Raw genomic sequence first — 23,284 nt, forward strand, 5'->3', positions numbered from 1 at the left:
TGCCCAAACACTCAGGCTTTAGGCAGCCCTTTAGGCGGCGAGAAATCCTCCATCGGGTCTAACGTCAACCCCGTTGGCTTTAGGCCACCCCGAGCGGGCTGGAAGTCCCACCCTGAATCTACTCTCTACTCTTCTGGCTTACGGGGAAGTCCCCCTCGACGACGCCCCTCCGCCCTCCGGCCTGCGCTCTGCGGGACGGGGGCAGTTCCCTTCCCGAGGCTGCCCCCCACCCCGGGCGGCGAACCCGGCGCACAGAGGAGGAGGAGGCGAGGTGGTGGTGGGAGTCTGTTTATTGGCGCGGCTCCCAGCCGCCAGGGTGCGGGCGCGGTCACAGCGCCGCGACGCAGTCGGTGCCAGTGTATCCCGGCAGGCGCAGAGCGAACTTTCGGCGCACGTCGTCGGGCACGAACCTGCCGGCCACGAAGTGGTGGCGGCCGGAGAAGCGGCCGGCGCAGGGCTTGGGCGCGGCGAGCGATACCAGCACGTCGGGCCGGAGCCCATCCTCGCCGTCGCCGCCGCCGGTCTCCGCGTCCCAGCCTGAGGGAAGACGGGCGGGAGGGGAGGGAATCGGGCGCTGGGAGGGCTGCTTGCCTTGGGACTCGCCCGCTCACCACCCACTTCTCCTTCCCCAGCAGACCCAGCCTCTGCTCTCTGACACGTGCGTCTTGCTCAGACCTGCCTCCCCACAGAACTGGACCTCCGCCCTCAGACCAAGGTCTCCCTCTCCTTGGAGATGTTTCCCTCCTCCTCTGACCAGACCGTCTGCCCTCACACTTTTCTGCCCTTGCTCCCCTCATGCTACTAATTTTTTCTTCTCTATCTGACTCAGCCTCTGCCTTTAGAGTCCATCACTTCCACTTGCCGCCCTTTCCCGGTCAGACCCATGCCTCTGCCTTCTGACCCCGCATCTGTCCCCATTACCCCCTATCAGTCTTGAGCTTCCCCACTTAGACTAGAGGCTCTTTGGGGCTTCCTAGCCAGCCTTCCCCCTCTAACAGATCCCCATTCTCCAGGCAGAGGACAGACTTGCCTCCATCCTTAGGCAGGCCTCCCCTGTAAGATCTGTCCCCTTACTCCTGGTCCTTGTCTCCGACAGAATGTGGCCCGAGTGTTCATCATCCTTTTGATTAGAGACTCTTCCCTCTGACATCTCTGTCTTCGCCCTCAGACTAGCTCTTGCCTTTTGACAGGACCCCACCTCCGCCTTCACTGTGCCCCAGCCTCTACTGCCTCTCAGATGAGCCTCTTCCTTCAGACCAGGAGCCTTGCCTTCTGCTCTGCTTGTGATCAGAGTCTGGAGCCACTAACTAAAAGCCTCCTCCCTCTGACTTGAATTCTTCCTTCTGTGACCCTGTCTCCACCCTCAGACCAGACAGCCCATCTCTTTGTAGCTAAGCCCCCACTCGGTGGCACCTTGATGGGATGGCCCTGAGGTCTTGCAAGCTGGGGGACATCCCCTGAGTGTGGCCAGCCCCATGGAGGGTCCGGCTGGCCAGCAACTGTTTGTTCCGTCTGCCCGTCGCCTAATGGCTCCAACAGGCGTGGGGCGGCGGCCAAGATGGGCGAGGCCTTTGCCGAGTGAGCTCACGTCTGCCCAGGCAACTGGGCCAGGGTGGGCAGTGGGCATGCTGGGCTGGGTGGGGGGGGATGGGCCAGGGGATCACCTGGGCAGCAGCCTCAGTCTTCCCTATCTGAGGGATGGGCGTGACCCTCACCCAGAGTGCAGGTGCCATCCATGCAAGGGAAACTGAGGCTCAGAGACAGGCTGGGGCCACCAGAAGCTGGGGTGCAGAGGGCCCCCACCCAAGCCCCCCACAGACCCCCCCCTTCCTGCCTGGCATGCCTGAGGGAATGTCCAGGCTCACAAGGGGGATGGACAGCAGCTTGAGTGTGGCCAGCGCCCGCGTGCAGGGGCCCCCGATCTCTCCTGGCTGCACGCCAGGGCCCAGCACGGCGTCCACCACCAGCCCGTAGGCATCGTTGATGAGCTGGACCTGAGAGAGCAGGCAGGGTTAGGGGGCAGCCTTTGGGCACCATCCCCTCCTTCCCCCCATCATTTGCCACCAAGCGCTGACCTCCGTGGGCAAATAGGACAGAAAGGGGATGTCCATCTTCTCACACTGAGTGGTCAGGTCCTGGTGCAGCCCATCCAGTGACCGTGTAGGGTAGAAGATGGTCGGTTCGTACTCCTGGTTTGGCGGGGGTGGGGCGTGGGGGCCACAGAAAGGAGTCAGCGCTGGGGGCCCTTCCAGGCTTCCTGCTGGGCCTTAGCCCCCAGACCTGGATACCAGGCAGAAGACCCTGCCTGGGGCAAGCACTGGGCTTATTCTGTCACCTCTCCAGCCTCAGTGTCCCCCAGAGACACTGTCAAGAGAAGGAAGTAATTTCTGCCAGGACAGGGTTGAGGGGGTGACCCTGGGAGACCGAGGGGGTCCTAGCTACTCACAAACATCCGCAGGTGCCGCGCACAGACCAGCCCCACCGCCCCGTTCTGCTCCGGGCCACACACGACCAGCACTGTCCTCTGCTTCCGGGAGAGAGTAGGCAAGGGGAACACCTGGCAGGGGGCACAGCAAAGGCAAAGGCATGATGTCTGGAATTCCTCCTTGTTTCGGTGGGGAAACTGAGGCCTGGAGTAGCGGAAGTGAGGGGTATGGGCCTAGAGAAGAGGCACTGTGGGCAAAGGGCATGGCCTCTGGAGGCCTCGGGCTCCTCCTTGGAGATGCAGAGTCCCTGCTTCAGGCTCTGCCAAGCTGGAGCAGGAAAACGTGCCTTCTGCCACCACCCGGCGCCCAGAGTGCGGTTTGTTTATCCTCGGCCTGAGTTGCAGACATTCTTCCACCTTTTTCCACCGCAGTGGCTGCCCCTCCCCCGCCCACGTTTCCAGGCCTCAGCCCCTCCCGGAGGCCCCAAAGCTGGGGGGGAAGGGGGGGTTACTTTTCCAACCCAAGATGCCCTGTCTCTCTCCATCTGCCTCTGCTGTCACGTCACCTTTCTCTGTATCTCTGACTGTGTCTATTTTTCCCATCTGTCTCTCCGTAGTCTTTTGGTGCCTGCGTCTCTGTGTCTCTTTGTCTCTATCTCCCAGACTCTCTGCGTCTCTGTGGGCCTGTGCCTCCGTCTCTTTAACGCAAGAGTTCGGAGCACCGGTGTTCCGGTGTTCCGGTCTCAGCCCTGCCCTGACTCTCTGCATGGCCTTAGCCCCCTGTCCTCTCCCAGGCTCCTTTGGCCTCTATCAGACAGGAATGACCATGGCACTGACAGGCTCATGGGGCCTCTCTGAGACAGGGGCCCCCGGGGCCTGGCCGTACTCTAACCTCCAGCTACACAAAGGGCTAGGTACACTTTTTTTTTTTTTTCTCCTCCCCAAGGTCTCAGCGAGGTCCTGACCCACCCCGAGGGTGCTGTGACCCCACCATGCCAGGCCCAGAGCCCGAGACCAGAGGCCAGGGGAGGGCGGCAATGTCTGGGCTGGCTGGGACAGAGGGCCTTCTAGACAGACTTGGGGCTTTCAGGGCAAAACCAAACGACCGTTCGGTCGGCAAGGACCAGGCAAGAGTTTACCCCGCTGGGTTTACTGGTGGGGCTTTGATTGTCATCATTTCCTTCTCCTGCGGGAGCTTTGCCCAGGATAGGTTTCATTTGGAAAAAGTAATGTTTAAAAACAAAAACAAAAACCGAAAACCTGAGTCTACCTAAAGAAATTGGGTTTAACCAAAGTCAGCAGTGGTGACCAGAAGGGGAGGAAGACCCAGAGGAAGAGGAAGGCTACGTACTGGAGCCCCGACACACCGGGCACTTCTCTAAGGCATTTGGGTTTATTAACTGGTGTCAGTTTATTTCGCTTGTTTTGGAGGAAACAGGACCGCGGTTTGACACCCGTGGCCAAAAGCACTGGAAGGCAGCGTCGTCATCACTTATTACTGTCGTGTCCTTTGGAGGGACCTAGAAACTGGGACTTGCCCCAGATCCAGACAGCTCTGCTTACTTACCCCTTGGGACCTACCCTCTGCAGGCCACTCCCTGCATCTGGACCTCAGTTTCCCCATCTGCAGCGTGGGGTTATTTGGAAGCACTCCGCCTGCAGGAATCGATGTGTCCCTTACTGAGATTCAGGAGATGGCAGAGGCGGGTGGGCACGAAGGGACCCAGGAGCATCCTGCTGCAGCCTCAGCCTCCGAGACTCTGGGGACTCCTATCTCTGCCCTGACCCTCACTGACACTGGGGTCTTGGGCCCCTGCCTTCTAGACCAGCAATGAGTCTCTCCAGGCCTCAGTTTCCCCATCTAAGTGATGGCCTGGAGAAGCTCCACACAAAAAGGGGCTTCCCGAACCATTCTGGCCACCCAGGTCATGCAGCTAGCTAGGCCTCGGCTCTAGGGGAAGCTGGCCATCTGGATGGGGTCAAGGTCAAGGATCAGGGGTCAGATACCTTGGTCACAGCCACCGCACTAGCATGGCCACACAACTCCACCAGCTGCTGCCGCCCAAAGCGGTAATCCTCCAGTAACTCGCGCTCCAGGGCGGCCGCCTCCGCAGTGCTGGGGGACAGAGTGAGGAGAGACGCTCAAAGACACAGAGATAGAAAGACTTAGAGAGGCTCGGATGGAACCAGTAACGTTCCACCAACGTTCCCAACCAGGGCCTAGCGCCACCTCCAACCTCAGTTTCCCCATTAGACGTGCATGCAGTAGAGTGGATCCGCGGGAGGTTTAAGCCGAAGCCCTAGGTACGGGCGCCCTCTGGTGGTCGAGGATCGCGTGGTGGCGCATGTTCCACAGCCCCAAAGCGGGAGAGTGGAGCTCCGCCCAGATGCGCCCCCCGCCCGCGTCCATTCCCCACCCTTCCTCCCCCGCCCCCACCCGCCGCGGGAAGAACCCAGGAGGAGGAATGCGGAGGGAGAGGCTGATGAGGGTGATGGACGAGTTTCATGCAGGGGAAAACACTAAGCAAACTCCAGAATACTGGAGGGGGCCGACTGGGCTGGGGGACGAGGTGCCTGAGGGAGGTGGAGTTAGATGGCTCACTTAGGGAGGGGGGATGGGGAGCCCCCAGCTATCAGACCTATTGGTGACCCTTCAATAATTGTGGCTAGAGAGATGGGGCTTCCTCATTGGAGGTGAAGGTCTGCCATCAACTCCCTAAGTGACTGGGATCTGTCACATCTGAATTTTGCTTTCTCTTTGGCGAAAGTGAAGACCAGGTAAGCTAGATAATTTTCAAGGCCCATTTCAAAATGCAAACACGGGTCCCATTACTTAAGAATTTTAAGATAATGACAGCCAAGTGTTGGACTCTTCAAGAGCAAGGACCAAGCTGGCCCTGGCTTAGGGGCCTTCCAAAGGGCATGGGCTTAGTGGCTGCAGAGAGAGCTGCAGAGAGACCTGGCATTGAAGAGTGGAAATGGTCCTCACTTCAGAATCAGGGGTTGGGAGAGCTGGGCAGGGTTTATGGCCTGATGCCAGCTTCCCATAGCGGGACTCTTTCCTGCTGGGGAAGAGCACATACCCCTAGCCCAGCAGGCCCTAGTAGTAGCAGCAGCAGCAGCAGCAGTAATAGGCCTGGAAAATATTCAGCCACTCAGAGAAGCCAAGTGGCTTGCCCAGGTCCTGCAGGAAGCAAGTGAGAAAGCACACTTCTACCCTTGGTGTGTTTCTAGAGCCATACAAGGTGCTGAGCAAAGAAGCAGAGGCAGACCTACAGATAGCAGAGGTTTCTTGGGATGAATCTTTAGGTTCCTTCAATTCTGTGAGCAGGAGACCACAACATTCCCGCCAATTTTGCAGCCTGATCAGGCCAGGCAGTGGGAAGGGCATAGGTAAGGAATGAAGACTGCTGAAGGAGGCGGACTCGGGGTGGGCTTCCTGGAGGAGGTGGCCTGGAGCACTATGGGAGATAACTCACATGCAAGAACAGTGAGGGCTAAGGCCCTGTAGTGGGAATGAGCTTGGCAGATGGGACAGAAGTGAGGCCAGAGTGGCTGAAGCCAAGCAAGGGAAACTAAGAAACTGGGTCAGAAAAACACTTCGGGGTCCCGTGCACATTGGGGGGGACTGAGGCTTAGGATAGGAAGGACACAAGCCCTGAGTCACCCCAGCCCACCAGAGCCAGATTCAGCCCCACCTGACTTCAGATAAGGTTGGAGGACCAGTTGGGGGAAAGGATGGTGGGTCAGATGAAGAGCAGGCTGGCCCAGCTCCCAGGAAAGAACATTGGAGAAGGTGTGTTTGGAAATGTGGCTCATTCCTCCACCTTCATGCGTGACAGCTCTGCCTGCTGTCCCCACGGGAAGGTGAGGGGAAGATGAGAATGGTGGGAGCACTACCCATTCCTCTTCTTCCTCTGTCCCGGAGCTTTGGCCTCAGGCCACCACTTGGAACATTATCTTCCTGCCTAACTGGTCATTAGAGTGATAATGGGGAGAATGGTCCAGGCGAGGAGCCTGGGGGTGGGGACGCTGGCAGCCCTGGGTGGGGTGTGAGTGGGAATTAGGGCAGGTCTGGGGAGGGGGACAGGGCAAGGCCACTGTGGGACTGGCCAGAGGTGGGGGCTTGGTTATGAAGTGCCTCTTCATTCTCCTGATGTCAGTCCCCCGATGAAAGGAACTGTAAGGATTTCCCCAAGAGTACAAAGAAAGTGACTTGCTTTCAAAGGAACTGGGCCTATTCTCCCAAAATGCTTCCAGGAGTGAGCTCTTTTGGAGGTGAAGCCCTGGGGCCAGGTTGCCCATGGCAGACCCTCCCTGCTCTCTTGGCTCCATCTGCTTCTCCATCTTCAGGCCTCTGCCCATCAGCCCACCACCAATGCTCACCTGGCTGCCTACAGAAATCTCCCAGCCCCCAAACTCCTCAATACAAGAGCCACGGGGGCTTTAAAAACCTAAACGCCAAAAAAAAAAAAAAAAACCACGCCAAAAAAAAAAAAAGAAAACCTAAACGCCATCACATCACCACTTGCCTCAAACCTGCTTTTGGCTCCCTAATATTCAGAGAATATTCAAATTCCTCACTACACCTACGCACCCATTGTTTCTAACCTGTCTCCTCTTCCCTTGCTCTCCACGTTCCACTCCTACCCACCCCACAGTGCCCCATCACTCCTCAGTTGGCCTTTGAGACCCTGCACAACTGGCCCCGCCATCCCCCACGCCAGGTGAAATCACAGCTCCAGCTTCCTTCTGTCTAGGACATGCTGGGTCTACAGGCTCAATCTGGATATCAGCCAGTCACTGGACAAGATCTGCCCTGAGGGCCTGAGTGGAGAGTGGGCACAGGAGGGCAGACAATGGGATGTCAGATGAATGCGCTGTCAGTGGTTTACACTGAGGTCCACAGCCCTGCTTGGGGTCCCAGATCACAGGGCTTTAAAGGAGGACACAACATAAGTCAGGACGAGGTGAGAGACACAGCCGCAGCTGCCAGCTAGAGACCCCACATCCAAGCAAACTACTGATAAGTGGCCCATGCGTTCAAAAATCTCCCTAGCCTTGGCTCAGGCAGTGGTTTTCGTCCCCAGGCCTCAGTTTCCTTCTCTGGTCCAGGAGATAGTAGCAGGTGGGCCACCAGGAGAGGTGTGAACGTTTGAGGAGCTAAGACCTCAGCTCTTCCCAGCTCGGGAAGGACGAGTGGGCGCTCCAGAGTCCCCAGGACGGATGGAAAGGGGCGGTGGGCCTGGAATGAGTTGAGGGGTGATGGGAGAGCTTCTAGCGGTGCTGCTGAATGATTCACTTAGGGGTGAGCCTGAGGCAGATGCAGTTGTCCTGGCAACGAAGCTTAGGAGGCGTTGGCAGCAGTGGGCTGGAGGCTTCCTCTCTCCAGCAAAAGGGGTGGGCCTTGGAAACCCCCAGGCCGCCTCCTGGCCATGCCCTTGCCTCTGATCCATCCAGCCCGTGAGAGCCCCCTCTCCCGGCCATACCCTGCCCATGCTGCCCCTGGCTCCAGGCTGCATCCCTGCCATGAACGGTATTTGGCATCCCCATCCCTGGCTGACCTGAGGAAACGCCGCTCCTCGGGCGCCTCCGCTGGATCCGAGCGGGCCGCGCTGCTCATGGCCAAGGTGAGCTGGTGCGCGGAGTCCCGTGGCCACAGCCACAGCCTTTTAAAGAGCATCCCAGGGCACGGGGCCTCCTCCCCGCCCACCCCGTGCATCCGCCAATCAGGCGGCGCCGCGAAGGCGCTGCGCGCGGCCATTGGCTGGCAGGCGCAGGCTGACTTAACCCTTTCGTGCTAGGAGTGGAGTTGCCTTGGGAATGGAGGGAAACAAAGTCTGGACAGGCAGGGACCCCTGAAATGGGGTCCCAGCTGGGAGCAAGGGGCCTCGCCTCTGGCGCCCCTCCGTCCCATGCTCTGCTCTTTAGGTCCCCCACTCACTGATGTGCCCAGGGTGCGGGGTTGGGGGGGGCCAGCCCACGTGGCAACTTCTGCAGAGTCCCCAGGTTTAAACCCTGTGTCCCCAGGCCATGTGTAACCTAATAGGGCCCCACTCGCCAGTCAACTCAGTCGCTGGGACACAGGCAGGCAGGTCTCCAGAGCATTTATTCTTAACCAGTGGGGAGGGTGCAGGGGTCCAAGGGGAGCGGCCCCCTACGTGTACCAAATGAAGCCATAGGTGGCGTCGACAATCTCCTCATTTGTACGCAGCCCATACAGCTCACCCATCACGGGAGTCACCCAGCGCGTTGTATGGAACACAGACTCACCCACCTGTGGAGACCGCAGAATGTAAGTGGGGATGCAGCTACCCCCTCAGGCCCACACTGCCTAGGGGGAGCCCACTAGGCCTCGTGGCCACTGTGTCTACACCGAAGGCTGCCGTCTCCCCTTCCTCATGCCTGGCCCCCAGGACCCCTCTCAGCCTCAGGCTTCCCGTGGGGGGCTGTGTTTCTGCGGGGGCCCGCACCCCCGCCCTCCCTGCCCAGGACCCACCTTCCAGTCGGGCACATCCTTCATGATAATGGCCTCCTCCTCCAGGTTCTCTCGAAGCATCTGCAGGACCCTGCGGGGATGAAATGAGAGGTGGGGGACAGGCCTGAGCACCCCTGGGGGCCCCTCCCTGTTCCACTCCCCATCACCTCCTGCCACTGCCAACCCTGCACACGCTATCTCCGCTTGTCCCTTCCTTCCCCGTACAAACTTTTACTGTCCTCCTGCTGCAGCCTCAATGTCTCCTCCTCCAGGGAACGTTCCCATTCTGTCCCTTGGGTCCTCACTTTAAGTCAAATTTGGGGCCCTCTCCAAGGATGACGGCAGCCCCATGTATGGAAGGACACAGCTGTCAGTCCCCATATGCATTCCGGCCAGGTCCTGCACTGCAGCATGGGACACTCAGGCCCGCGACCTTCCAACCCTGGTCCCAGTGGCCCCACCTCCGGTCCTTCTCTGCCTGCAACAGTGGCATCAGCGCGATGCGGGCCTCAAAGTCCTCAATCTGCAAGCGCCTGCAAAACCCGAGAACCAACAGATTAGATCAGGCTGGAGCTGGGGGTAGACGTGGCCTTAGCCCCACTGGTGACAACGTGGGGAAGGGGGCTGGAGGAGAGGCAAGTGAGCACGGCAGGGCTTGGCAGTAAGCTCTACCTGCCACAGGATGAGAGGCGGGAGGGGGGGCACACAGCAGGCACAGGCACTGATCCACAAGACTGCTGGCTTCACACTTTTTTTCCAGTTAAAAACTTTATTTCTTAATCCTAAAAATAGCCCTGCCCTGATGACTGTGGTGAACCGGGGACGGGGGATGGGACCTTCATCGCTGGACTCTGGGCCTTCAAAACCATATCCTCTTGTCAAAATAACCCTGGAGTGTGAGCCCAGGGCAGACCACTCTGCATCTTTGAGCCACCAGCCACATCGACGCTGCGGGAGCGGCACCCAGCGATGTGGCCCAGCAGGTGGCCCCTGGCCCTGTCCCCTCATCACCAGGAATCTCACAGCCATACGGGGAAGGGTGTGAGCGTCAGTCTCCCCCCTCCCCTCCTCCAGACCCTCAGGAGCAGATGCCCCGGCCATAGCCACACAGTTGTCACTCCAGTGGCCAGACCTCTGCACGTGGTCCTGGGGGGCCGGACCTGGTTTGAGTGTACCCCACGCTGAGTACCTGACACATGCGGGCCTTCTCCAGCACTACCCTCAGGGACTCCCAGACTTGTGGGGGGCAGGTGACCTCAAGGGGGTGCTGAGGACACATAGCACGCCGGGGTAGGGTGGGGCAGGGCAGCTGAGAGGCAGCAGCCAGAGTCTGAACAGAGGCCACGCTCTGCCTTGGTGCCTCTGGCCCCACATGCTGGCACAACCATCATCTATGCCCTGTTCTCACTGCCTGGTTACCAATGGCAAAAACCCACTAGGAGAACATGTCCTGGGCCCACCCGTCCCCCTCCACCTGATGTGCCGTCCTAATCCAGACCCTCGGTTTCCGAGCAGCGGAGGCCAAGGGACATCTGGCGAAGAGCTCCTTGCTTACGAGTCCTTTCTTCAGTGGAAAGCTCAGAAGTGGACTCAGTCCGGCTGAGGAAGGGCCCCATGGGTACCAGGGGCATCCCGCCCGGGGCAGCCTGGGGCCTACCTGCGCTCGCGGTTCCACCTCATCATGCTCCAGTACCCGAACAGCAAGGTCCCGATGCCCACAGCGAACATGCTATAGCCTGTGGGGGAAGAGGCCACCAGTCAGCGCCCGCCCGCGGGACAGGCCGCTCCCTGCAGCTTCTTCCCAGGACGTGCACTCCACTTGCTGTGCAAACACACCAGAAACACTTGACGCAGGAGAAGGTCAAAGTCTTAATGACCTTCTCCTAGAGATGGCCAGTACTGCCTCTAGTGCATATTTCCTCAGATTATTATTTTTTTGTCCCCGTGGAATGTCCACCGGCCCTTCCCTTGGACCCCCTCCTCCAAAACTGCAGACCACTCTTCAGTCCGTTCCCCCAGCCTGCGGCAGGGACTCCAGGCTGTCTCAGCTTCTCTCTTACAAGGGAGGCAGATGCAGCCACCACACCTCTGCCCACCATGGGACAGTTTCCAGAAGGTACAGTGTGGGCAGGGACTGCAGGAGAGCCCGAGGGTCTTCTTATTCATGGCTGGGTGGCTGCCACCCCACGATCTTGTGGAAGGCCGTTTGGCTCCCAGTCGGCGGGTGCTTGCACGGGGCAGGATGGTGTCTACTGCTGGGTCCAGCTCCACGGTGGCGCCTGGCTGCCTGGGCCACTCCTCTGAGTCCTGCCCACAGGGGGCTGGATGGGCTGCGGGAGGCAGGTAGTGCCCTGCGGGGCCCGCCCAGCAGCCCATGGGCTCCCTGATGTGCTGCCTCCTGGCCCAGCAGGTCGAGCCCCCTGCCCGGGCACCAGGGGACAGAGGCTGCCATGAATATTTACTGACACCAGCAGGCACCTGCACTGTAATTCTGATGGACAGGCTGTGGGCCTGCTGCGGTCTTCATGGAGGCCCTAGCTGCCTGCGGCCTGGCTGGGGCCGGGTCACCCCATACCCTCTAATCTTTTGAGCTGTGGTCTCTTCCCGGGATGGGCCCCATGGTTGCTGGGAAAAATGGACAAGCTCGGCCAGGTTGAGCTCAAGTTAACACCCAGGAAATGACCAGCAAATGGTGGGTGAGGCCATTCCCTAGGATTTGGGGGCGGGGGGCGTGGCAAAGGGGCTCTGGGAGTCCCAGCCCTGCTCGCAGCCTGCAGGGAGCCTCTGTTGTCCCTGTCCTCGTCCTTCTTCAGCTCAGTTCAGCACATGGTTTTTCTGGCACCTTTGTTGGACCCAGAGATGCATAAGAAACTGGTTAGATTTTTCAGCTCCTCGGTCAAGCCTGTTAAAAACATTAGTTCAGGGGCTCAGTTGGTTAAGCGTATGCCTTCGACTCAGGTCATGATCTCAGGATCCTGGGACTGAGCCCCGCATCGGGTGCTTCTCCCTCCATGCTCGTGCTCTCATTCCCAAATAAATAAATAAATAAATCTTTAAAAAGCAAAACAAAATGAAACAAACATGAGCTCAGAGTAAGACATTTCCATATTACGGGGGCAGGACAGCAAGGGCACCCTGGTTCCTGTGCACAGAGGGAGATTCCTCCTGGGAGGCTCGAGTGCCTAGGACCAGCTCCCAACCTAGTTATGGCTCTTACACATGGCTGACCACCTGTGCCGTACAGAACATCCTAGAAGAGCTGCCTCTTTCTTTTCAGTAGCTATAGAGAAGCCCTGGGGTCTTCTTTTGACCCAGCCCCAGGGCATAGACCTGAGCTACCCTAATAGAGACCCCTTGTCTTCATACCAGGCACCCACATGTGGGTCCACATGTAAGGTCAATTCCAAGACAAAAATGGCCTTTACGAACGTGTAGCTCTTTCTTGCTGACAGTGGAGAGGCTGAGACCCTAAACCCTCAGCATGGGTCTGTGCTTCAGGACCTGTTAGTTCGGTGGGGGAGGCTGATTATGGTCATACCCAGGAGTGGGTGCCGGCCACATCCTGTGTTCAGTATCAGTATCTAACCTTGTTCAGATGGCAGGATGACCCAAAGGAAGGTACCAGTTCAATGGGGTCCCATCCGAATCCCAACCTTCCCCCTTTATCTGCCCTACAGAAACTGAGCAGCCAATTGTGAAATTCAAGGGCCCAGATTAACCAAAACAATTCTGAAAAACAACAAAGTTGGAGGACTCGCACTTCATAGTTTCAGACTTCACACACAGCTGTGTGTACAAGACAGTGTGGCATGGCATCAGGATAGACATGTACATCGATGGAACAGAGCTGAGAGTCCAAAAATAAACCCTCACATTTACGGTCAATTGATTCTGGACAAGGGTGCCAAGACAATTCAATGGGGAAAGAATAGTCTTTCAGCAAATTGGATAAGTGGACAGCCACATGCAAAAGAATAAAGTGTGCTTTTTCCTTCCCCCATACACAAAAATTAACTGAAAATGGATCAAAGACCTCAATTTGAGAGCTAAAACTGTAAAACTCTTAGAAAACAGATTAGTCAGTCTCTGTGACCTTGGATGAGGCAATGGCTTCTTAGCTGGGACGCCAGAAGCACAAGTGACAAAAGGAAAAAAAAAATAGATGAACTGGGCTTCGCTGAAATGAAAAACTTTTGTGCTACAAATGATGCCGCCAACAAGCTAGAAAGACAACCTCCAGAATGTAAGAAAAGTCTCTGAAAATCCTCTATCTGATAAAGGAATGGTAACCAAAATGTATAAAGAATTCTATAAATTCAGTAAAAAAAAGATGAACACCCTGGGGCGCTTGGGTGGCTAAGTTGGTTGAGCATCCTCCCTTCTTGGTTTTGGCTGAGGTCATGGTCTCAGCATTATGGGATCAAGCCCTGCACCAGGATCCACGCTGGGCACAGAGCCTGCTTAAGATTCTCCCCAAACTGACCGCACTTGCGCACTATCCCCCTCAAATTAAAAAAAAATTTAAAAAGTTGAACGATCCAATTTTTTAAAAATGGATAAAGGACTTGGATGGTACTTCTCCCGAGGAGCTATACAAATGGCCTAGAAACAGATGAAAATAAGCTCAACATCATTAGTAACCATGGAGATGCAAATCAAAACCACAATGAGACACCTCACACCCTTTGGGATGGTTAGAATTTTAAAAAAAAGGAAAATAATGAGTGTTGTCCAGATGTGGAGAACTTGGAAATCCCGTAAAATAAATGCAGGAAGAAATGTACAACAGTACAGCCAATTTGGAAAACAGCTTGGCAGTTCCTCAAAACGTTAAACGTGGAGTTAGCATATGACTTAGCTATGCTATTGCTAGGTGAAATTTTCCCGCAAGAAAAACGAAACATATACCCACATAGAAGCTTGCACGGGAATGTTCACAGAAGCCAAAAGGTGGCAACAACTCAAATGTCCATCAAGTGGTAGATGGATACACAAATTGTGGCCCATTCATATAAGAATATTATTATATTATTCAACCAAAAAAAAAAAAAAGCAGCTTTGAGACATGTTACACCATGCACGTTAAGAACGTCCTGCTGAGGGGCGCCTGGGTGGCTCAGTGGGTTAGGCCTCTGCCTTCGGCTCAGGTCATGATCTCAGGGTTCTGGGATCGAGCCCCGCATCGGGCTCTCTGCTCAGCAGTGAGCCTGCTTTCTCCTCTCTCTGCCTGCCTCTCTGCCTACTTGTGATCTCTCTCTCTCTCTGTCAAATAAATGAATAAAATCTTTAGGAAAAAAAAAAAAAAAAAAGTCCTGCTGAGCCAGACACCGAGGCCACACAGAATAGGAGCCCATTTTCATGAAACGTCCAGAACTGGTAAATCCATAGAGACACAAAACAGACCGCTAGTTGCCAGGGTTTGGGAGAGGGAGGATGGGGAGTGACTCCTCATGAGCTTGGGGTTCCTTCTGGAGTGATGGAAATGTTATAAATTTATCTATTTATTTACTTATTTAGATTTATTTATAGATTTATTTGAGGGAGAGCGCATGTACTCACGCACACAGGGGAAGAGGCAGGGGCTAGAAAGAGAAACCCAACCAGACCCCCCTGAGGGTGGAGCCCCACGAAGAGCTTGATCCCATGACTCTGAGATCATGACCTGAGCCAAAACCAAGAGTCAGACACTTAAGCGACTGTGCCACCCAGGTGCCCCAGATGTGTTATAAATTTAGATCCTGGTGATGGTTATGCAACTGTGAACAGACTAAAAATCTGTGATTTGTATGCATGAAATAGGTGAATTATATGGTATGGTCTGTGAATTCAAAAAAAAAAAAGAAAAAGTTAAAGACACAAGGGAAACAAAGAAAGGGCCACCCACTGGGCACAAGAGAGAGTGGAGAGAAGAGAAATGAGTGGGAAAGATGGAGGTAGCAGTCAGTTCAGGAGCAGTGGGGATTAAAGGTGGTCTGAGCCAGCTGTGCAGGTTCTAGGACGCTGGGGGTGAGTGACCTGGGCCGAGAAGAGGGGAGTGGATGCCAGGCCTGTGTGCCGTATAGGAGCAGAGAAGGGTAGGACTAATGGGGAGAGGGCCATGGGGACATATGGTTCGAGTGCAAGGCTGGAGGGCGGCACAGGACAGATGATTAGCATGGGGTGCAGGATGGAAAGCAGGGCTGTTCCACTTGCTGTTCCCTCCACTTAAGGAACTTTCGGAGAGGTCCTTCCAGCCCACCCTGGCTAAAATGGACCCTGGTGAGCTGGAGCCTTGCCAATATAGGAAATTCTGGTGCAACACATTCATCTCCTCTGCGAGGCTGTGTGCTCTTCCACAAAGGACTCAGTGCCACATAACATTTAGAAGTTTGCTGTTGGGCTCAACACAGAAAAATGTAAAAGAAAAAAAAGTAGAAGGGGCATATACTTGCACCTAGGGTTAACAGAGAGATACAAAATTTTAAAAAGCATGAATGCATTTCCCGTAACTCGTCAAACTTTACATTTATTGTTATGCACATGTGCCTCAATTAAAAACATATATACAGGCAAGGTAAAGAAAGAATTTCTCAACAAGCAACTACTGAATGCAGGGACAGAACAAAGACCACGCCACCAGAAGGGGTCTCCTCCTCAGCCCACTGTAGCCAGGGGGCAGGTCTGTATATGCTACAACGCAAGCTGGTGTGAAGGGGTGCAACTAGGAAGCCCAACCCTAGATAACGGTCTATTCGGCACATGGGAGACACTACCATGTCATGAACTGGAAGAGGACTGGGATTAAGGGCACATTGTGACTTAAAAATAAAAAAGAGACATGCTGACTAGGAGCAGCCCAGGGAGGCTCACAGGCTGGGACCCTTCTGCAGCCTGGTCTGGGTACAGGTCACACAGGTGCACATGTATCAACAGACCTCAAGCCGCACACGTGAGGGGTACACTGGCCTGGGTGTTAAGTCACACTTTGAGAAAAGAAATTGAAGAGATTCAGATCACATTTTCATTTAGTGTGTTCTGGGATGAGTCAAGCCTGTTTTTGTAACGGCCCTCAGGCTAAGAACATTTTTAGGTTGGTAAACAGTTGTGAAAATGCAGCAGCAGAAGAGCGCCTGGGTGGCTCAGTCGGTTAAGCATCCTTCTGCTCAGGCTGTGATCCTGGGAGTCTTGGAACTGAGCCCCACTACAGTCTTCCCACTTCGTGGGGAGTCTGCTTGTCCCTCTCTCTTTACCCCTGCCCCTGCTCATGTTCTCTCATGCTTGCTTTCTCCCTCTAATAAATAAATAAGGGACGCCTGGGTGGCTCAGTTGGTTAAGCAGCTGCCTTCGGCTCAGGTCATGATCTCAGCATCCTGGGATCGAGTCCCACATCGGGCTCCTTGCTCGGCAGGGAGCCTGCTTCTCCCTCTGCCTCTGTCTGCCTGTGCTCGCTCTCTCTCCCTCTCTCTCTGACAAACAAATAAATAAAATCTTTAATAAATAAATAAGATCTTTTTTTTTTTTTTTAAAGATTTTATTTATTTATTTGACAGAGATCACAAGCAGGCGGAGAGGTGGGCAGAGAGAGAGGAGGAAGCAGGCTCCCTGCTGAGCAGAGCGCCCGATGCGGGACTCGATCCCAGGACCCTGAGATCATGACCTGAGCCAAAGGCAGTGGCTTAACCCACTGAGCCTCCCAGGCGCCCCTTAAAAAAAATAATAATAAAGGAGCAGCAGTGGATGGAGACCATCTGCGTAAAATGTTTATCTGGCCCTTTATAGAAAAGTCTGTCAACTGCTGTTCTGAGAAACAAAAAAGCCGAGGGGCTGGAAAGAGCTTGAGTTTTCCCCTGATACTTTCCCACAGTCTGAATTCTTTCTTTACCATGCCTGTATATATTTTTTTAATTGAGGCACATGTGCATAACAATAAATGTAAAGTTTGATGAGTTACGGGAAATGCATTCATGCTTTTTAAAATTTTGTATCTCTCTGTTAACCCTAGGTGCAAGTATATGCCCCTTCTACTTTTTTTTTCTTTTACATTTTTCTGTGTTGAGCCCAATAGCAAACTTCTAAATGTTACTTAAAACATTTGAAAAATTTAAGAATACATATTCCTGGGACATCCGCGGGTAGGTACTACAGGGAGGAACACCTAAATTCCCTTAATGTTCCGGATCCAGCATGAGTGTTACACTGGGTGGCTGTCGGGGCAGGTAGCAGCCTCTCTCGGGTCTCAGTTTCCCCACTTGTGAAACGGAAGTGTGGCCGAGGGCTCGGGGCACGAGCTACATTGATCTAACCAACCGAAGAATGGAAAGGATTAAGGGGACCGACCTTCCAGACTGCTCTATGAAGAAAACAAAGCTCAGTAAGCGTTCGACAAACTCTAGCAGTTACTCGTCACTACCGAAGCTATCGGGGATGCCTGGGCTCCGCCTCCCGTCACACCGCGGTGGAAACTGAGGCCCACGAGACTCGCCGGCGACCCCCCCACCCCCACCGCGGCGTCCCGAAGCCCCAACTCTGACACCCCGGCGCAGTGCGATACTGACCCGACAGTCCCCGACGCGGAAGGTTCCGCTTGTAGTCGATGGGGCCATAGCCCCCCGGCGGGGGCATGTCCTGTTTCACCTTCGATGCTGCCATGCTCACAGGACCCCAACTTCCGGCCGCGGGCGGAAGTTACGTCCGGAGGCCGTCGCCATGATGAGTGTGGCTGAAAGTACCGCGCATGTCGTGGGCGGGACTAGGGCGTCTGGGAAGCTGGTGTAGCTATCCCACCATGAAGGAGAGCTTGGGCAATAGGTCCAGGAATCCACTGGGCGGCGGGGCTGCAGCCGAGGATTCCCTATCATTTCTCTTAAACGGGGCTTGGTTCAGTCGGTGTAGATGCCTGTAGCCCGTCTGGTCGCCCGGGTTCTTGCCCTAAAGGACCTCCGTACACCTTTCCTCTGGTGCGGTCCTGAGGCCAGAGACCCCAATCTCCTGAGGGAGCCGGGTCACCGAGTTACCAAGTTAAGCTCCCTCTTTCGTTTTCTCCCCTTCGCGGGCGTCTCAAGGCTCCACATGGCCAGGGCCAGGTACACAAAGCTGGGGTGCGACTGCTGCTCAGCTTCGAGTCATGAGGAGCCACCCCAACGCCAGGCATGGATTCTGCTCCTGAGTGGTGGTTGGGACCCCTTGCTAACAACCTCTCATGTGAACTGGGCCATTCAGAGCGATTATGAGTCACAAAGCCTGATGGCCTTGGGGGGCCCCGGGGGGCGGGGGCCCGGGGGCCCCCACCCGGAGGCGGGGTGGGGTGACGCCTGTGGTCACTTCACAAGGCAGAAATTGTTACCTGGGCAATAAAAGGCACCTCTGCGGCGGGGACCCGGGAGTGGGCACATGGGGGTGCGGGTGTGCAGGTGCCAAGCGCCATGGGTTAGGCCCGAGATTGGAGTCCGGCCGCCCCCCGACAGCAGCCGCCTCCTGCTCCCCGCGCGCCCCAGGCGCCACCATGTCGGGCGACAAACTTCTGAGCGAACTCGGCTATAAGCTGGGACGCACAATAGGCGAGGGCAGTTACTCCAAGGTGAAGGTGGCCACGTCCAAGAAATACAAGGGCACAGTGGCCATCAAGGTGGTAGACCGGCGGCGCGCGCCGCCCGACTTCGTCAACAAGTTTCTGCCACGCGAGCTATCCATCCTTCGAGGCGTGCGACACCCGCACATCGTGCACGTCTTCGAGTTCATCGAAGTGTGCAATGGGAAGCTCTATATCGTGATGGAGGCGGCTGCCACCGACCTGCTGCAGGCAGTGCAGCGCAACGGGCGCATCCCCGGGAGCCAGGCGCGCGACCTCTTTGCGCAGATCGCTGGGGCTGTGCGTTACCTGCATGACCACCACTTGGTGCACCGTGACCTCAAGTGCGAAAACGTGCTGCTGAGCCCCGACGAGCGCCGCGTGAAGCTCACTGACTTTGGCTTTGGTCGCCAGGCACACGGCTATCCTGACCTGAGCACTACCTACTGCGGCTCAGCCGCCTACGCGTCTCCTGAGGTACTCTTGGGTATCCCATACGACCCCAAGAAGTACGACGTGTGGAGCCTGGGCGTCGTGCTCTACGTCATGGTCACCGGGTGCATGCCCTTCGACGACTCGGACATCGCTGGTCTGCCCAGGCGCCAGAAGCGCGGCGTCCTCTACCCCGACGGCCTCGAGCTGTCGGAGCGCTGCAAGGCCCTGATCGCAGAATTGCTGCAGTTCAGCCCGTCTGCCAGGCCCTCAGCGGGCCAGGTAGCGCGCAACGGCTGGCTGCGTGCTGGGGACTCCAGCTAGAAGCCGGGGTTCCCGCCATTTCCGCCGCCCCGAGCACTGCGCAAGCGCAGTGCATGCGCGCGAAGCGCGCTTCCGTACTCTCACGAAGCCGACACGCGCCACTGCGCACGCGCACTTCCCCCTTTTTCCTGACTCTGGATGGCTGGGGCCATAGTCGCCCCTGTTTAGAATCTAGCTCCTCTCCCCAAGATCCCGAGAGCAGGAGAGCGCAAGCGCTTCCTCTGTTCCCTAAGAGAAGTCCTCGGGAGGGGAAGGGACGAGAAGAAATGGAAGCGTTGCGCCAGCGCGGAATGAGCGATGACTGTGGGCAGGCGGTGGATACCTGGAGGAGCTGCCAGGGAGTGGACGCGTGTGGAGGGCGTCCTTCTCTAGTCACCCGCGCATGCTGGTGGGGAAGGCACGGTCCGAGCGCTTCCTCCTTGGAACTTGAAATAAACTCGCTCTTCCTCGCACCTGCCTCCACCAATGGTCCCCTTTTACCAAGTAGAGGTGGGAGGTCACCCCCAGCGGAAGTCAGGCGTGGCGCCTCATTGTAGAGAAAGACTTGTTGAGGTTCTAGCTCTAGGTCTCGAAAAGGAATTGGGAGGATTCAGACTAGACTTTTGGGTTCTCCAGTCTCAAACGAACTCAAAGGGTCGTGCTGGGGTCGTGATGGCCCTGGGAATAGAGATGCAGGGCTGGGAGCAAGGATCCCAGCACCCTCCCCGTGTTTAAGAATGGAACAGAGTTGGGGACAAGGGGAGGGAGCTGTCTCAACAGAAACTGAGTTTATAGATGAGGAAATTGAGGCTCACACAAGTGACACTTGCCCAAGAACACATCTGAAATTTGAAACTAGATATGGCTGGAGTGGGGTGGGGAGGTGGTGGAAACTCTCCTTAGTAAGGGCTCTTCCTTGGTAAAGAAGTTGTCTAGCGGGTGAGAGTCAAAAGAGTGGGGCATGAGTCTGCTGGGCAAGATGATTACTTCAGTCCTCTCTTCATTCATGCGTTTATTGAATGCCTACTGTGTGCCAAACTCTGGGACTCCACAGTGAGGCTTGAATCTACTCCTTCCCTCAGTGAGGACGCCAGTGAAAAGTCAAGTAAAAATTAATAGCATGGAAAGAAAAGAATTGTAATTTGTGCTAAATGCTGGGTGAGGGGAGGGGCAGGTGACCAAGGAAGGATGGAAACAGACATTTGAGCTTAACCCTGAGAGAATCAGACACTGGAAACAGCAGAAGGAACATGTTCTGAGTGTTCCCAAGATACACTGGAGCTGATGTGTTTGGGAGAATGCCACAAAAAGTCCTACGGTGGGAGTGGACAGGGAGGAAGAAGAGGTGGAGAGGTAAGTGTATGTCTGAAGAGGGGACCCCACAGGTCCTGGGGGAGATTGGGGATTATTTTGTTGCAATGAAGTTAGTGGGTTTGATGACAGCAGCTCTCACTTGGGGTGCACTGACGATGTCTCTCTAAGCCCTAATTCTACCCATGTCGGAGCCCCACACAGTCTCTGAGGAGGCTGGTCATCTTGTGTGTCTGGAAACTCCCCACTCCTGCTCACTCACCCTGTGTTCTCAGGTGCCCTGGGGAGTAAATGTCAGCTCTTCCCTAACCGCTTTTGAATAGGCAGATGAGGAAACCGAGGCTAAAAGAGGGGAAGTGACTAGCCTCCTGTCCGGGCTGGTTCACATCTGAGCCAAGAAAGAAAACCCAACCCCTCAGGTTTACACTAAGGAGGATGCCTCTTCTGGTCTGGACCATTCCGTGGACTCTGCACCTGGAAAATGGAGGCAGGAATCTATCTTCCAGGTTGTAGGGAGGGGCTGTGTGGTTCATTGAAAGGCCACACCCTGAACCTTCTTGAGGCTCCCACTACACTCAGAATGAAACCCACATCCTCAACCCTTTTTCCTGTGGCCCAACCACACTGCCTGCCTTGTCCTTGACCCGAGAAGTTTGGTCTTACCTCTGAGCCTTTGCACTGGCTGTTGCCATTACCTGCACCACTTACCAGTTTCTTTATTCCAGACTTGGTTTAAGTCCTCTCTTCCCTGATACTCTGTTCTTTCCTTCCTAGCTCTTGTCACAACGAATCCTAGTGCCTTGGGTATGGTATGTGCCTTTTTCATCTGTAGATTAATTTGTATGAGCAATGGGGCCTGGGTCTCTTCCTACCCCATGGCCATAGACCTGTTGATCGGTTCAGAGGGGACAAAGCATCAAGGATTGGGGCAGTTGTCCCATTTGTTGGCTGGAGAAGCTGCTTGACACTCAGCCCTGTTGAGTCAGTGGGTCAGTTGAGGAACCTATGCCTAACCCAGTGAAAACTCACTTGAGGGCTGAATTTGGAGCCCCATAAGTGTGCTTCTCACAGCCAGTGGTGGGGCATGGGGCACCAGTCAGGATGTGTCACAGGTAGACTGGGACAGGTTTGGGTTTAATTTCTGTAATGTCTTCTGTCAGTTCTGTGCCTTGTGAAACGTAGTTAGGTGTGGTGGTTGGAGAGGACCATCAACCCCCAGGCTGGAAGCAGGAATGTCTTAACAAAAAAGAGGAGAAACTGCAAAATGAATGAATGAATGAATGAACAAACGAATGCATCTGGGAAAACACAGTTGTATTTTAAGGCACATCAGAATTCACCAGTCACTGGGACAGCTGGATCAGTTGGTTGAGCATATGACTTGGTTTTGGCTCAGGTTGTGATCACAAGAGTCCTGAGATGGAGCCCCGGATGGATTCAAGCTCAGCGCTCAGTGGAGAGCCTGCCTGACAGTCTCTCCCCCTCTGCTCCTCCCCCATTTGCTTGCACTCCCTCCACCTCTAAAACAAATCTTTAAAAAAATACTACCAAAATTCACCAGTGAGCACAGGTCTCACTTAATAACTTTTCAAACAGTGCATCAACATCTGAAAACAAATTTTCACCAGAAATTGATTTCAGAGCTGGTACAGCAGCTCCATCAGTGCTAGAACCTGCATCTGTTCTAAGTCCTGCAGCAAAGACACCGAGTGCAGATGCCAAGCCTGAACATTGGCCCATAAAAACTTAGCACTTCGGGGGCGGGGGGCCGAGGCTGGAAGGGACTAAGAGCTAATGGATGGGCAACACCCACTGGATTTTCACTTCACTTCTCTTGGCTATGAATAAGTAGGCCACAAAGCCCCAGGTTCTGGTGAAGATGGGAGGCCCAGAAGCAAAACCACAGTGCCCAGTTTGGGGAAGTACTCCCGCCACCTTTGGAAGTTAAGTCCGAAAGAAGCCCGGGAAGCAGATGTCTCACTGTTTCCCCATTAACAAGGGGTCACCCTGCTACACCTTCCCCAGTCTCCAAACTGTCCCAAAGCTGGGACAAAAATAAGTGCAGGAAAAGCAGGGCTGAGGGGACAAAAGAAAATATACACCCAACATGTTGTCCATTTCTTTATTTTCCGTCAGATTCTAAAACTTCCTCATGACACAAGTATAGCCATTGATTCCAGCCTCTGTTTACTGGAACTTCTATTCTGGTTTGGTGGTCAACCTTTTACATTTATTATCAAAGATTTAGAGTCACAATAAATACAAGTGACAACCTCCCCACCCACCCATCCCGCAAACCCCCACCTTCCAAATACCCTGCACTAGTGTAACTTTCTATTACACTTTCATTAAGGATTATAAAACTTTAGCTGTCCTTTAAAAAAAAAAACTCAGTCCAAGTTCTTTAGGCAACCATCATGTGCAGCATAACTCGGCATCAAATAAAAACCCAATGGTGCAGCAGCAACGACTGTCTTTTCCATGATTTACACCCCTGTGATGAGAGTATTTATATAGAAAACTCCTCCCCATGTCTTTCTGTCCATAGGAAAATGACGTGTGAGACACAGGAACCACAACACCCAGCGCAGCTGTACTCAGTTGGCTTTCATTCCCTCTGCACTGGGGCCAAGTTTGCTTCATAAAGGTCTTAGGGTACAAACAGGAGTAGAGGCTACCCCTGGGAGGGCAACTGTTGGCCTTCTCAAAGATGAGGGTCCCAACATCACAGTTGGGACACTGGGGACCCAATGACATGGGTAGGATGGCCAGAGCAATGGGAGGCTCC

General features: G+C 54.9%; 3 protein-coding genes across 3 annotated transcripts; 1 reads left to right on the forward strand and 2 right to left on the reverse strand.

Moving 5' to 3' along the window:
• Window positions 1–328: 328 nt before the first annotated feature.
• Window positions 329–8,073, reverse strand: YJEFN3 (YjeF N-terminal domain containing 3). The gene is made up of 6 exons (XM_044253784.1): window positions 7,990–8,073; window positions 4,433–4,541; window positions 2,447–2,557; window positions 2,076–2,189; window positions 1,835–1,994; window positions 329–537 (listed from the first exon to the last, which is right to left on the reverse strand). The coding sequence occupies exons 1-6, from the start codon at window positions 8,046–8,048 to the stop codon at window positions 329–331; spliced, it is 762 nt and encodes a 253-aa protein (XP_044109719.1). The 5' UTR covers window positions 8,049–8,073.
• A 442-nt stretch (window positions 8,074–8,515) lies between these two features.
• Window positions 8,516–17,569, reverse strand: NDUFA13 (NADH:ubiquinone oxidoreductase subunit A13). Its single transcript, XM_044253782.1, has 5 exons — window positions 17,438–17,569; window positions 10,561–10,639; window positions 9,365–9,436; window positions 8,925–8,994; window positions 8,516–8,702 (listed from the first exon to the last, which is right to left on the reverse strand). Exons 1-5 carry the CDS (start codon window positions 17,529–17,531, stop codon window positions 8,583–8,585), a joined length of 435 nt encoding a protein of 144 aa, XP_044109717.1. The 5' UTR covers window positions 17,532–17,569; the 3' UTR covers window positions 8,516–8,582.
• Window positions 17,570–18,384: 815 nt separating this feature from the next.
• TSSK6 (testis specific serine kinase 6) lies at window positions 18,385–19,338 on the forward strand. The gene is given in 3 exon segments (XM_044254867.1): window positions 18,385–19,120; window positions 19,123–19,213; window positions 19,215–19,338. Coding segments are annotated over 3 exon segments (951 nt in total).
• The last annotated feature ends 3,946 nt before the right edge of the window (window positions 19,339–23,284 follow it).

This window comes from Neovison vison, chromosome 6, assembly GCF_020171115.1.
Source record: "Neovison vison isolate M4711 chromosome 6, ASM_NN_V1, whole genome shotgun sequence".
In the NCBI taxonomy this organism is placed as follows: domain Eukaryota; kingdom Metazoa; phylum Chordata; class Mammalia; order Carnivora; family Mustelidae; genus Neogale; species Neogale vison.